Genomic DNA, 16,067 nt, shown 5'->3' with positions numbered 1-16,067 from the left:
CCCAATTTGACCCTCAGTGCTGAGCAGCATCTCAGATTAATCTCCAGGTTCTCAGCTTTCAGATGATGTACACCACTTCTATGTGACATCTACTGTTGACCCCCTGGACCCCCTAAAGACCCCATGGACCCCCTAAAGACACCATGGACCCCCTAAAGACCCCCCGGACCCACCTAAAGAAGACTAAAACAGGTCTATTGTGGGTCTCAAAGGGTTAAAAGAAAAGAGAAGAAGGGTAATGATGGACGGGAACATGTGGTGGAAAGAGGGAGAGGAGGATGGAAGGAACAGCAGAGTAAAAAGTGAAACAGCAAGAAAAATAGAATTAGTTTAAAAAGCATGACATACTTTAATCCAAGTAAATGAAAATATATTACAACTATTCTATAAAGAAGGGAAGTCAGATCTACTGAGGAGAGAAAGAAAAGGACTGATGAAGGGAGGAAGATGAGTGGATAAGAATAATGAAGTAAATTAGTAACGGAATAGTGGGAGACGTGTGAAGGAGATGGAATTGATGAGGACGTGGAAAAAGGAAGTGGAAGTACAAGAGGACTGGTTGAAGGAAAGGGGGATAGAAAAGAGGGGACGTCTGTTTGAGGGGTGAGAGAAAGATGACAAGGAACACTAAGGAGGAAAGAGGAGAGAGAGAAGGATGGAAGGAAGATGGAGGGATACATGAAGGAAGAAGGGGATGAAGGAGAGAGGGATGGAGGGAGGAAAGAGGAGCAGCTGGCAGGAACAACAGCAATGTCCACAACAACGCCGCCCTTCTCTATTCTGTCTCGCCACAAAGAAAATTACCGGTGTAATGAATCGGACGAAATTGAGGCGAAGAAAGAGCAAGAGAGAGAGGGATGAGTGAAGGAGAAAGAAAGCCAGGGAACGACAAATCATCATGAAACAATCATTTATTCTGATCCACAAATATGTTCGACCTTCGCTGTTCTTCACACTGGAGGAACTGTTGAACAGTGTGTGTGTGTGTGTGTGTGTGTGTGTGTGTGTGTGTGTGTGTGTGCGTGCGTGTGTGTGTGTGCTTTCATGCATGTTTAAGTCAGCAAATGCTTGTGCTCGTGCATGATGGTGGACAAAATGTGTCCCTGCAAGCAAGCATGTACTGAAGCTGCCATGTGGACATGTGCACATTCAAACCTGTCAGTTTGTGGCTGGAAATGGAGACGACATGTATACAGATGTGCACCAGCTGATGGGTGCGAGCTGTCGCTCTGCATCTACAGATGTGCGAGCTGTCGCTGTGCATCGACAGATGTGAGTGCCGATCAAAATGTGAGGAGACTGAGAACAGATTCATCGGCTGCCCTCGCTAACTTCCCCTCCTTTCTTTCTGCTGAATCTATCGCTTCTCATTGCCGTCAATGTCTCTTCATCATGTTTTCAATCTCTCTCCATTATTCATATTTTTTTAAATTGCTAAAATCATTACCAAATGATAATATGAAAACAGTATGACAATGTGAAAGGGGTCGTTGGTAGTGAACTATCAGCTGAAGCTGCAGCTCCCCTCGACCTAACGGAGCTTCATAGTGAGTTCCAGCTCATTGTTCAGCTGCTCTGCCTGCTACTCTACAGTTTGGTTCACTCTCACTGCTCTCACAGCGTCCTTCCTATCAGGAAGATAAAAACACTCTAAAACCCCGACGGTCCACAACCTGCCCAGAACCAACAGCAGAGAGACACGGTGGTCAGCTGTTAGTGAAGAGCTGGTAAACATGGAGGCTAAACAGACAGACACTAAATGCCGGATGATGGATGATGGATGATGGATGATGGATGATGGATGATGGATGGTGGATGATGGATGATGGATGATGGATGATGGATGGATGATGGATGGTGGATGGTGGATGGTGGATGATGGATGATTGATGGATGATGGATGATTGATGGATGATGGATGATGGATGATTGATGGATGATGGATGATGGATGATTGATGATGGATGATGGATGATGGATGATGGATGATGGATGGTGGATGGTGGATGATGGATGATGGATGATGGATGGATGATGGATGATGGATGATTGATGGATGATGGATGATGGATGATTGATGGATGATGGATGATGGATGATTGATGATGGATGATGGATGATGGATGATGGATGATGGATGGATGATGGATGATTGATGGTGGATGATGGATGATGGATGATGGATGGTGGATGGTGGATGATGGATGATTGATGATTGATGGATGATGGATGATGGATGATTGATGGATGATGGATGATTGATGGATGATGGATGATGGATGATTGATGGATGATGGATGATGGATGATTGATGATGGATGATGGATGATGGATGATGGATGATGGATGGATGATGGATGATGGATGGTGGATGGTGGATGATGGATGATGGATGATGGATGGATGGATGATGGATGGATGATGGATGATGGATGGTGGATGGTGGATGGTGGATGGTGGATGATGGATGATTGATGGATGATGGATGGTGGATGGTGGATGGTGGATGGTGGATGATGGATGATTGATGGATGGTGGATGATGGATGATGGATGATGGATGGTGGATGGTGGATGGTGGATGGTGGATGATGGATGGTGGATGATGGATGATTGATGGATGGTGGATGATGGATGATGGATGATTGATGGATGATGGATGATTGATGATGGATGATGGATGATGGATGATTGATGATTGATGGATGATGGATGATGGATGATGGATGGATGATGGATGATGGATGGTGGATGGTGGATGGTGGATGGTGGATGGTGGATGATGGATGATGGATGGTGGATGGTGGATGGTGGATGATGGATGATTGATGGATGGTGGATGATGGATGATGGATGATTGATGGATGATGGATGATTGATGATGGATGATGGATGATGGATGATTGATGATTGATGGATGATGGATGATTGATGGATGATGGATGATTGATGGATGATGGATGATGGATGATTGATGGATGATGGATGATGGATGATTGATGATGGATGATGGATGATGGATGATGGATGATGGATGGATGATGGATGATGGATGGTGGATGGTGGATGATGGATGATGGATGATGGATGGATGATGGATGGTGGATGGTGGATGGTGGATGATGGATGATTGATGGATGGTGGATGATGGATGATGGATGGATGATGGATGATGGATGGTGGATGGTGGATGGTGGATGGTGGATGATGGATGATTGATGGATGATGGATGGTGGATGGTGGATGGTGGATGGTGGATGATGGATGATTGATGGATGGTGGATGATGGATGGTGGATGGTGGATGGTGGATGGTGGATGGTGGATGGTGGATGGTGGATGATGGATGATTGATGGATGGTGGATGATGGATGATGGATGATTGATGGATGATGGATGATTGATGATGGATGATGGATGATGGATGATTGATGATTGATGGATGATGGATGATGGATGATTGATGGATGATGGATGATTGATGGATGATGGATGATGGATGATTGATGGATGATGGATGATGGATGATTGATGATGGATGATGGATGATGGATGATGGATGATGGATGATGGATGGATGATGGATGATGGATGGTGGATGGTGGATGATGGATGATGGATGATGGATGGATGATGGATGATGGATGGTGGATGATGGATGATGGATGGTGGATGGTGGATGGTGGATGATGGATGATTGATGGATGGTGGATGATGGATGATGGATGGATGATGGATGATGGATGGTGGATGGTGGATGGTGGATGATGGATGATTGATGGATGGTGGATGATGGATGATGGATGATGGATGATGGATGATTGATGATGGATGATTGATGGATGATGGATGATGGATGATTGATGGATGATGGATGATGGATGATTGATGGATGATGGATGATTGATGATGGATGATTGATGATTGATGGATGATGGATGATGGATGATTGATGGATGATGGATGATTGATGATGGATGATGGATGATTGATGATTGATGGATGATGGATGGATGATGGATGATTGATGGATGATGGATGATGGATGATTGATGATGGATGATGGATGATGGATGATGGATGATTGATGGATGATGGATGATGGATGATTGATGGATGATGGATGATTGATGATGGATGATGGATGATTGATGATTGATGGATGATGGATGATTGATGGATGATGGATGATTGATGGATGATGGATGATGGATGATTGATGGATGATGGATGATTGATGATGGATGATGGATGATTGATGGATGATGGATGATGGATGATTGATGGATGATGGATGATGGATGATTGATGGATGATGGATGATGATTGATGGATGATGGATGATGGATGATGGATGATTGATGGATGATGGATGATTGATGGATGATGGATGATGGATGATTGATGGATGATGGATGATGATTGATGGATGATGGATGATTGATGGATGATGGATGATGGATGACGGATGATTGATGGATGATGGATGGTGGATGATGGATGATTGATGGATGATGGATGATGGATGGATGATGGATGGTGGATGATGGATGATGGATGATGGATGATTGATGGATGATGGATGATGGATGATTGATGGATGATGGATGATGGATGATGGATGATTGATGGATGGTGGATGATGGATGATTGATGATTGATGGATGATGGATGATTGATGATTGATGATGGATGATGGATGATTGATGATGGATGATGGATGATTGATGATGGATGATTGATGGATGGTGGATGATGGATGATGGATGATTGATGGATGGTGGATGATGGATGATTGATGATTGATGATGGATGATTGATGGATGATGGATGATGGATGATGGATGATTGATGATGGATGATGGATGATGATTGATGATTGATGATGGATGGATGGATGGATGGATGGATGGATGATGATTGATTGATGATGGATGATGGATGATGGATGATGATTGATGATTGATGATGGATGATGGATGATTTTGTAAGTCATTTTGCGGCCAATAACAACGCCATTTCTGCTTTTGGTCATTGTCATTTCAAGCCATGTAATCTGTACTGACTGCAACGCTTGCATGCATTTAGCATCTGCGTGAATGTGCTACACTCCGAGCTAGTGACGTAGAATAAAAAGTGAAGAAGACTAATGATATCGGCCGTGAGGGGAGGTGGATGGGTCCAACAAACACAGGACATCCAACCAGGAGACCGCTGTTCCTGTCCCAAAGTGTTGTTGAGTTATTTTGAAGTTACTTTAGTTTGTGATGTGTTTTCTACACTTATGTTAGGTTGTTAATGTACACGTTTTACTTAGTTTACACACTTACTTTAACTCCAACCATGATGTCTTTCCCAAACTTAACTAAGTGGTTTTGTTGCTTAAACATAACGGGGAGCGTTTCACGGTAACGACATGGCGTTAAATGAAATGCGTAAAGCCAAAAATGCGTTATCATGACGCGCAGAATGTCCTTAAAAAGCCGTGCTATGTATATACCTTCCATGATATCAGGTTGGTCTGCAGTGATATCTCGCTCCCATCAGCCTATTTTCGTTATTTCCTTTCTTCTGTTACTGGTTTCAAATGGGAAACGTCTCCTTTTCAAAGTGTCTATAGCAGGCAGCCGGTGAACTCAATGTTACACCAAATCTCATTAAAAACTTCACCAAAAGGCTTTTTCATACACAGAACCCTTAACCTCACTGGGAGCCCTTCTTCTCTGGCCTATAACCTTCATGGAGAACAATCTTGTAATAACCGTTATTGCCTGTGAATACTCGATGACGCAGAAGCTCCTTTTGTCTGTTACTACTCAACTCCTCGGTCCTCCGCTCCGATTGTTTATAAAACCGATAGTTACCTCAGTGCATCATGATGAAGAGCACGTTGATTCAAGGGTTTTGCCAACATGCCTCATAATCATCTTGTGTAACCTGTAAAAGTCACTGTGGGGCACAAAATGATGCACAAGATGTCTCAAAGTTTGCATGTAATCTACTTTTGCAGCCATAAGATGTGAACATTTCAATTTAGAAACACGATTTAGCGTTAGACTGCAAGTATGTAATGTAAACATGCAAACTTATAAATGCTTTGTTTTGACCCTTATTTCATCATAATATACTTTTCCTGATGTCTGCAGAAATATCCATCAGAGAATATTATAAATCATTTAGTAGCACATGTATTGGTTTGACCGAAGACTTCCTCAATGTTCAAAATGAATTGTAACATTTTATTTGAATTTAACCTCTCTATTTCTCACTATATGAATGTTTCAGTTTAGAGTGCTGAAGACTTCTTCCACTGCAGTTCTACTCGGAACTTCTACTACTACTATGAGCAGGCAGTGACCTTGACCTTCAAGACTTGGATGACCTCTATCCATCAACAATAAAGAAAATGTCTTTGTTGACATCACCGCCCTGTTACTTTGCTTTTATTGAAGGACACATTTGCTGGTTTACTGATCTTTTGGCATTGAACTTTTTTCTCTTTGTTATAAGTTAAGATTGTCTCTTGTTATTAGTTCTGTTAATGTGATTCTGGTTTGTGTTGGGTTTGGTTTCTTTTATATTATTTCATTCCAGTGTTTCCTGTTTTATTTGGTAATTCACTCCTCCTGTGTCTTGTCTGGTTTTACTTCCTACCTTTGTTTGTTTTTCCCGCCTTTATTGATTGTCTGCCACCCTGATTAGTTCCACCTGTGTTTAATCACCGTCTTGTATTTAAGCCTGTGTGTCCCCTCTGTCTTTGTCGGTTCGTTGTCGCTCCAGCCTCGTCTACCTGGTCCTCTGTTTTGCTTGTTACCTCCTGCCCTGATCCTGGTGTTCCTCATGTTTCCCTGGTTGGTGATTTTTGGTTTTGTTCTCAGCTTGGTTTTTGTTGTTGTTGGATTTGTTCTTTTGTACTTTGTTCCCCTCCCTGCATTTTTGTTTTTTTGATGCCTGTTGTTTTTTTGTTGTGTGGATTATTCAGCTGGATTTATTAAAGCTCGCTTTTATTTAAAAACTACCTTTCTGCCTGTAACTCTGCGTTTGGGTCCCTCTGTAAATTCACAACCCTGACAGGTATTCTTTTAGGTTTGATTGATGATTCGATATAAAATATTCATCATGCAAACGAGCAGGTACATCTGTCCATGTGCCCTTGAAAGTAACTCTGTTGTATTAAATATTGGAAATTACACATCACTGTTGCTTAAAGGCAGGGTTGAGGATGTTCTCCAGTATCTCTAGTTTATCTGTTCTACCGCTCTCCAACATCATCCACCCCACCTTTAACTTCTTGAGCAGCTCCTTTTTTAATCCAAATGAAAAGTTCTCTGCAGGTTCTGAATGCATTTATGACATTTTCTGTTACCAAGTCATTTCTAAGTATTATTGAACACCCAGATTGCATGTACGTGAGTTTAAGCGTGTACGTGAGTTGAAACGTGTACGGGAGTTTAAGCATGTACGTGAGTTGAAGCGCGTACGTGAGTTGAAGCGTGTGTATATATAGCTACAGAACATGGAAGAACACATGGATCTGAGATGTCACTGTTCTACTAATGTTGGATGATGACTGTGTTCTGATGCCAGATGGAGCTGCTCATGTGTCAACAAACAACAGATGTGTTTTGGTTGGAATGAAACGGAGTGTGATGAATTTGTGTTCTGAATCAGAGGTAACAGTCGGTGATTAGTGTGTGGTAGATGATGACTCATGACTTCGTCACCACTGGCTCCAGTTCAACCAGTCTGTGTACCGACCTGCTTTAAACTGGTCTAACCCTGAATGCGGATGTACAGACGTACTGTAATTATCAGCTATTAGGAGATGAAGTCCTGAAGTAGCCCTTTATACAGAAGCAGGAGTTATAGACATCCTTCTCATTGCTTTTGAGCTGCTTTAAGCTTTGCAATCCCGCTACTGTTGTTCAACAAACAACTGTAGAATATCCTTCCTAATATGAAATGACAGTGACAACTTAAACGTAATAACCTTTCAGAGCTGAGTGTTTGTCTGAAACACCAGACACATACTGTATAAGTCCTGCTTTATGAGAACATGTAACACAGCCAGCAGGCTCTCAGTGGAGAGGCTTTATGAGAACATGTAACCAATACAATTAAGATCAACTCCTAAAACACCTCCCTGTGAAAAAAAGAAAGAAAAGAGAATAAGGGAAAAGAGGGGGAAACCAAACAGCACACTCCACTCTGAAAACAAGAAGGAGAGGACAGACGGACGGACAGAGAGACAGACAGAATAAAGGCCATGAATCATAACCTCATTATTCTTTATTCAAATAAATTAAACAGAAAGTAATTTACATTCTGATGAATATTTCATATTCCATCTGGACCTGAGTTCTGTTCTCCTCTCTCTCTCTCTCTCTCTCTGAGTGCATGCTGGAGTGAAAGACGGTGAGAGCGTGTCTGAGCGTGATTGTGTTTTCTATCTTTTGTTTGTTTGTTTGTTTGTTTGTTTGTTTGTTTGTTAGTTAGTTGGTTAGTTGTTAGATTTATAACTGTAGTTTGAAGTGTGTTCGGCTCCGGAGCGGTGCCGACCGGCTCGGCTGGGAGTCATGCCGGCTCTTGGAGTCGGAGGCGGGGGGCTGGAGAAGCTCACCCGCCGGCATGGAGTTAAACTCTGTCCAGCTGTTATCTGCTCCGTTGAGGATTGCAGTTTAGCAATCGGAGAAATGGTCGGTTATGGCAGTGTTAAGTCCGCATCCAGAATGAATAATGGAGTCGTGATTTTTCTGGACAGCGTTGATAAAGTGAACGTGGTTGTTGAACAAGGTGTGGTGATTAAAGACACCTTTGTTCAGGTAGTGCCGCTGGTTAATCCGGCCAAAAAGATCATTCTGTCAAAAGTCCCTCCATTCATTAGTAATGAAATGTTGCAGAGGGAACTGGTGAGACATGGACATTTAATGTCTCCAATTAAACTGATTCCTCTGGGCTGTAAATCTCCTCACCTGAAACACGTGGTTTCCTTCAGAAGGCAGGTCTTCATGATTCTAAAGAACAACACTGAGGAGGTAAACTTGATGTTGAAGTTCAGGGTGGAGGAGTTTGACTACATTGTTCATGTGTCTTCAGGGAGAATGAAATGTTTTGGCTGTGGAATGGAGGGTCACCTCATCCGGACCTGTCCACAGAAACAAAACGCTGGGACACATAATGGTGAACCTGCAGCACAAAGTCCAGAACAAGACAATACTCAGAGTACACACAGTACACAGCAAGACAATACTCAGAGTACACACAGTACACAACAAGACAATACTCAGAGTACACACAGTACACAGAAAGACAATACTCAGAGTACACACAGTACACAGAAAGACAATACTCAGAGTACACACAGTACACAGAAAGACAATACTCAGAGTACACACAGTACACAGAAAGACAATACTCAGAGTACACACAGTACACAGAAAGACAATACTCAGAGTACACACAGTACACAGCAGACTGAAGCTGAGCAACAAGGGGCTGCTGGTTCTGAGGCTGCTGGTTCGGGTTCTGGTGGTCCGGATGCGGCTGGGCTGGTCTCTGCTGGTTCGGGTGCAGTTGGTCCAGTCTCTACTGGTCTGGTCTTTGCTGGTTCGGGTGCGGCTGGTCCGGTCTCTGCTGGTCCAGTCTCTGCTGGTCCAGTCTTTGCTGGTTCGGGTGCGACTGGTCCAGTCTCTGCTGGTCCGGTCTCTGCTGGTTCTGGTGGGGCTGGTCAGGTCTCTGCTGGTTCTGGGGGGGCTGGTCCAGTCTTTACTGGTCCAGTCTCTGTTGGTCCAGTTTCTGCTGGTTCAGTCTCTGCTGGTCCGGTCTCTGCTGGTCCAGTCCGTGCTGGTCCGGTCTCTGCTGGTTCTGGTGAGGCTGGTCCGGTCTCTGCTGGTTCTGGGGGGGCTGGTCCAGTCTCTGCTGGTTTAGGTGCTGTTGTGGAGGTTACTGATCAATCACATGCTGACAGTATTAATAGTGACACAGTCGACACACAGACTGAAACGAAGGAGGCAGAATGTTCTCTGGAGGAGGAAAGTGAGATGTTGGTGGATGAAGACTCTTCTAAAGTGAAGAAGAGGAAGCTGACTAGTGACGAGGGTCAGTCGTCTGGTAAAGAGAAGAAGAGGAAGGTGACTAGTGACGAGGGTCAGTCGTCTGGTAAAGTGAAGAAGAGGAAGGTGACTAGTGACGAGGGTCAGTCGTCTGGTAAAGAGAAGAAGAGGAAGGTGACTAGTGACGAGGGTCAGTCGTCTGGTAAAGTGAAGAAGAGGAAGGTGACTAGTGACGAGGGTCAGTCGTCTGGTAAAGTGAAGAAGAGGAAGGTGACTAGTGACGAGGGTCAGTCGTCTGGTAAAGTGAAGAAGAGGAAGGTGACTAGTGACGAGGGTCAGTCGTCTGGTAAAGTGAAGGAGAGGAAGGTGACTAGTGACGAGGGTCAGTCGTCTGGTAAAGAGACGAAGAGGAAGGTGACTAGTGACGAGGGTCAGTCGTCTGGTAAAGTGAAGGAGAGGAAGGTGACTAGTGACGAGGGTCAGTCGTCTGGTAAAGTGAAGAAGACCTCTCCTCAGAGTGAGCTCAGCCTGCAGTCAGGTGAGAGTGAAGGTGATGAGGAGAGTGATGTGGAGTCTCTAGCTTCCTCACAGACGTGGACTCACAAGAGGAGTGTCTACTCTTTAACCAGTATTAAGACGTTCCTGCAGGACACTAAGGGACTCAGGAATGTTAGAGTTGAAAGCGTGTTCCCTGATTTACAGCTCTTTGTTGATTCACTGACCAGGAGACTTACCGTATAAAGAAAATAGTTCAAAAGATCAAAAAACAGTTCAAAGATGATGAATAAATCTGATAGATATTCCTTTTTTTTCTTGTTTTGTTCACTTGCTTTTGTTTTACAACTTTTTTTCTATGCCATGGGGGACATACGAATAGGAAGCCTGAACATAAATGGAGCAAGGGATGATGGGAAAAGGGCTTCTCTTTTCAAGCTGTGTTCTCTTAAAAAGTTGGATGTTATTTTTATACAAGAGACACAAAGTACCTCTGATAACGAGGCTGACTGGAGGACAGAATGGACTGGTGATGATATAGAGACTCACAGTACCTCTGATAACGAGGCTGACTGGAGGACAGAATGGACTGGTGATGATATAGAGACACAGTACCTCTGATAACGAGGCTGACTGGAGGAGAGAATGGACTGGTGATGATATAGAGACACACAGTACCTCTGATAACGAGGCTGACTGGAGGACAGAATGGACTGGTGATGATATAGAGACACAGTACCTCTGATAACGAGGCTGACTGGAGGAGAGAATGGACTGGTGATGATATAGAGACACACAGTACCTCTGATAACGAGGCTGACTGGAGGACAGAATGGACTGGTGATGATATAGAGACACAGTACCTCTGATAACGAGGCTGACTGGAGGACAGAATGGACTGGTGATGATATAGAGACACAGTACCTCTGATAACGAGGCTGACTGGAGGACAGAATGGACTGGTGATGATATAGAGACACAAAGTACCTCTGATAACGAGGCTGACTGGAGGACAGAATGGACTGGTGATGATATAGAGACACACAGTACCTCTGATAACGAGGCTGACTGGAGGACAGAATGGACTGGTGATGATATAGAGACACAGTACCTCTGATAACGAGGCTGACTGGAGGACAGAATGGACTGGTGATGATATAGAGACACAGTACCTCTGATAACGAGGCTGACTGGAGGACAGAATGGACTGGTGATGATATAGAGACACACAGTACCTCTGATAACGAGGCTGACTGGAGGACAGAATGGACTGGTGATGATATAGAGACACAGTACCTCTGATAACGAGGCTGACTGGAGGACAGAATGGACTGGTGATGATATAGACACACAGTACCTCTGATAACGAGGCTGACTGGAGGACAGAATGGACTGGTGATGATATAGAGACACAGTACCTCTGATAACGAGGCTGACTGGAGGACAGAATGGACTGGTGATGATATAGAGACACAAAGTACCTCTGATAACGAGGCTGACTGGAGGACAGAATGGACTGGTGATGATATAGAGACACACAGTACCTCTGATAACGAGGCTGACTGGAGGACAGAATGGACTGGTGATGATATAGAGACACAGTACCTCTGATAACGAGGCTGACTGGAGGACAGAATGGACTGGTGATGATATAGAGACACACAGTACCTCTGATAACGAGGCTGACTGGAGGACAGAATGGACTGGTGATGATATAGACACACAGTACCTCTGATAACGAGGCTGACTGGAGGACAGAATGGACTGGTGATGATATAGAGACACACAGTACCTCTGATAACGAGGCTGACTGGAGGACAGAATGGACTGGTGATGATATAGAGACACAGTACCTCTGATAACGAGGCTGACTGGAGGACAGAATGGACTGGTGAAACCTTTTTAACTCATAAAACCAGTAACAGTTGTGGTGTTGGAATTCTTTTTTCCAAAAACTTTATTCCTCAGTCGGTAGAATGTGAAGAAGTTCTTAAAGGTCGTCTGTTAAAAGTAAGAGCAGTGTATGAAAATGTAAAGATGGTATTTATTAATATTTATGCTCCAGTTGTGGGAGTGGAGAGACTCGTGTTTCTAGATGTTTTAAACGAGGTGATTGAGAAGTGTAACAGTGAAGAATATGTCTTCATCGGTGGAGACTTTAACTGCACTGAGGACAGCAGGTTAGACAGGAACCATGCAGAGCCTCACGCTGCCTCTCATGGAGGCTCAGGAGTTGTGTGATGTGTGGAGAGGCTTTCACAACAAACAGAGACACCTGGACACATGTTAAGGATCATTTACTGTCTATGGCCAGGCTTGATCGTTTTTATTGTTTTAAGCATCATTTTAATGTTTTTAAAAGGTGTTTGATCAGCCCTGTTGGCTTTTCTGATCACTCGCTTGTAACAGCCTCTGTTTTTATAAAATGTGTAAAACCCAGTAGTGCTTATTGGCATTTTAACACGGCTTTACTGGAGGAGAAGAACTTCAGAGAAACTTTTAGTTTTTTTGGGAAAAATCACCAAAATATGAAACATGATTTTGTGTCTTTACAGCAGTGGTGGGATTTTGGAAAGGTCCAAATCAAACAGTTCTGTCAACAGTACACTCAGAATGTCACAAGAACCTTGACTAGTTCAGTGAAAGCTCTGGAGTCTGAAGTGGAGGAACTCAGAGACTTAGCTGAGACCACAAGAGACCAACGACACATTGAGACACTTGAAGTCAAAAAGTGTGTGTTAGCCAACCTGCTGAGTGTCTCAGCTCAGGGGGCTCTGGTTAGGTCCCGCTTTCAGAATGTAGACCAAATGGATGTCCCATCACATTTTGTCTTTGGTCTCGAGCGTAAAGGTTCATTCATAGTTTAAGGTCTGACACTGGGCAGGTTCTGTCTGATCACACTGCAATCCGTAAACATGCTGTCAGCTTCTACAGTAACCTGTTCAAATGTGAACACAGAGAGGAGCAGGCTGTGTTTCACAGCTTCTGTGCCGGTCTTCCTCAAGTTGAACAGCAGAGTAACATGGAGTTGGAAGCAGCTCTCTCATCTGATGAACTTTATGCTGCTCTGCAGAGCATGCAAAGTGGGAAAGCTCCTGGAATCGATGGAATACCTGTTGACTTCTATAAATCTTTGTGGTCGGTGGTGGGGGGGGATCTGCTGGCAGTACTGAGTGACAGTCTTGCCGGAGGACATCTGCCGCTTAGCTGCAGGAGAGCGGTCCTTACATTACTGCCGAAGAAAGGTGACCTGCAGTTCATTAAAAACTGGAGGCCCGTGTCTCTGCTCTGCTCTGACTATAAGCTCCTCTCTAAGGTGTTGGCAACGCGGCTGAGCAGAGTGATGGAACAGGTGATTCAGTGTGATCAGACCTACTGTGTACCGGGCAGGCTGATCACTGATAACATTATTTTGGTTCGAGACCTTTTAGAGATATGTAAGCTGTTTGGCCTCAAAGCTGGATTTATATCAATAGATCAAGAAAAAGCTTTTGATCGTGTCGAGCATGAATATCTATGGCTCACGTTGAGTGCCTTTGGTTTTAGTCCTGGTTTTATTGATACAGTTAAGGTTTTATATTGTGACATTCAGAGCGTCCTCAAAATCAATGGTGGTTTGAGCGCTCCGTTTCATGTTCAAAGGGGAGTTCGACAAGGCTGCGCCCTCTCTGGCATGTTATATTCTCTAGCCATCGAGCCGTTGTTGAACAAACTTAGATCTGATCTTAAGGGGCTGATTATTCCTGGTTGCAATACACCTTTAAAATTGTCAGCCTATGCAGACGATGTGGTCATCCTGGTGGACAGCCAACAGGATATTGACACGTTGGAAAAAAACGTTGTTCAGTTTGGCTCAATATCCTCAGCTAAAGTTAACTGGGACAAAAGTGAAGCTCTCAGTGTTGGTGGACTAGAGAAGAAGCTCAGTTTGCCTGGGGGGTTGATTTGGAAGACGGAGGGGCTGAAATATTTGGGAGTGTTTTTAGGTGATCAATCATTTGTTTTTAAAAACTGGGAAAATGTTCTTGAGAAGGTCAGAGGTCGTTTAGCAAAGTGGAAGTGGATTATAACCAAAATGTCATACAGAGGTCGAGTCCTCATCATTAATAATTTGGTATCGTCCACTTTATGGCATCGCCTGTCATGTGTCGATCCCCCACCTGATCTGCTGTCAAAGATCCAGGCTCTTCTTGTGAACTTCTTCTGGGACGGACTGCATTGGGTGCCTCAGAGTGTGCTGTATCTGCCGAAGGATGACGGAGGACAGGGCCTGATCCATCTGAGCAGCAGGGGGGCTACCTTCCGGTTCCAGTTCCTACAAAGGTTCCTGTGTGGTCCTGCTGATTTAGTGTGGAGGCCGCTGGCTTGCACCATTTTGAGTCAGCTAGGTGGACTGGGACTGAACAGATCTTTGTTTCTGATGGACTTAAAACAGACTGACATCAAGGAATTACCAGTTTTCTATCGTGGACTGTTTGAGGTGTGGAGCCTCCTTAATAAAAAAAGGCTGGGACATCACAGCTCAATGTACTGGCTGCTCCAGGAACCAGTTCTTTATGGGACCCGTTTCAGTGCAGTTTGTCAGGTGGGGCCGACTCTGCTCAGGCGGTTCTGTGAGTCTAATGTGGTGACTCTGGGACATGTAGTTCAGCTCGCAGGTGCAAACTTGGACAATGCAGCTCCTCTTGCCTGTCGACTAGAGGTGAAATCGACTCGAGCTATCTCTCTTCTGCTCAATAGATGGAGAGAAGCTCTCACAGTTAGTGAGCGGACTCTGTTACAGCAGTATTGTGACGGCTCTGTTAAACCTGATGATAATGATGTATTCCCTTCGGTGAACATTTTCCCAGATTTTAAGGACTGTACAGGATTGTTTTTAAAGAGTGGGAGTTCCTCTGAGTTTTCTTTCCAAGATGCAAAAGGAAAATGAATGTATAAAACTTTTGTCAAAGTTTTGCACAGGGACAAATTAAAGGGTAAAACTGACACTCCATGGAGAGCTCACTTAGGTCTCAGTGACAGTGTTGGACCTGAATGGAGAGCGCTGTATAAACCACCATTGACCTGCAGTGGAGGGTTATACATGGTATCGTGGCTGTGACTGCTTTTGTCTCGGTCATTAATTCTGATGTCAGTCATGAATGTCCATTTTGCACTCATCGTGAGACTGTTTTTCATTGTTTCATGGAGTGTTGTCGACTGCTGCCGCTGTTCACAATGTTGGGACAGCTTTTTGGACTGTTTGGGGAAGTTTTCACCAAAAGTGTTTTCATTCTAGGATACAGATACTCTCAGAAGAGTAAACGTGTTTTCATTCTGGGATACAGATACTCTCAGAAGAGTAAACGTGTTTTCATTCTGGGATACAGATACTCTCAAGAGTAAATGTGTTTTCATTCTAGGATACAGGTACTCTCAGGAGAGTAAAGGTAGTTTCATTCTGGGATACAGATACTCTCAGGAGAGTAAACGTAGTTTCATTCTGGGATACAGATACTCTCAGGAGAGTAAACGTAGTTTCA

General features: G+C 44.0%; 1 protein-coding gene across 1 annotated transcript; it reads right to left on the bottom strand.

Moving 5' to 3' along the window:
• Positions 1 to 10,948: 10,948 nt before the first annotated feature.
• Positions 10,949 to 14,919, bottom strand: LOC141771987 (uncharacterized). The gene is made up of 4 exons (XM_074642540.1): positions 14,845 to 14,919; positions 12,338 to 12,443; positions 11,100 to 12,150; positions 10,949 to 11,036 (listed from the first exon to the last, which is right to left on the bottom strand). The coding sequence occupies exons 1-4, from the start codon at positions 14,917 to 14,919 to the stop codon at positions 11,015 to 11,017; spliced, it is 1,254 nt and encodes a 417-aa protein (XP_074498641.1). The 3' UTR covers positions 10,949 to 11,014.
• Positions 14,920 to 16,067: the final 1,148 nt, after the last annotated feature.

Source organism: Sebastes fasciatus, chromosome 8, assembly GCF_043250625.1.
Source record: "Sebastes fasciatus isolate fSebFas1 chromosome 8, fSebFas1.pri, whole genome shotgun sequence".
In the NCBI taxonomy this organism is placed as follows: Eukaryota; Metazoa; Chordata; class Actinopteri; order Perciformes; family Sebastidae; genus Sebastes; species Sebastes fasciatus.
Note: the sequence above shows the minus strand (reverse complement) of the source record. Positions and strands in the feature narration are given on the sequence as shown.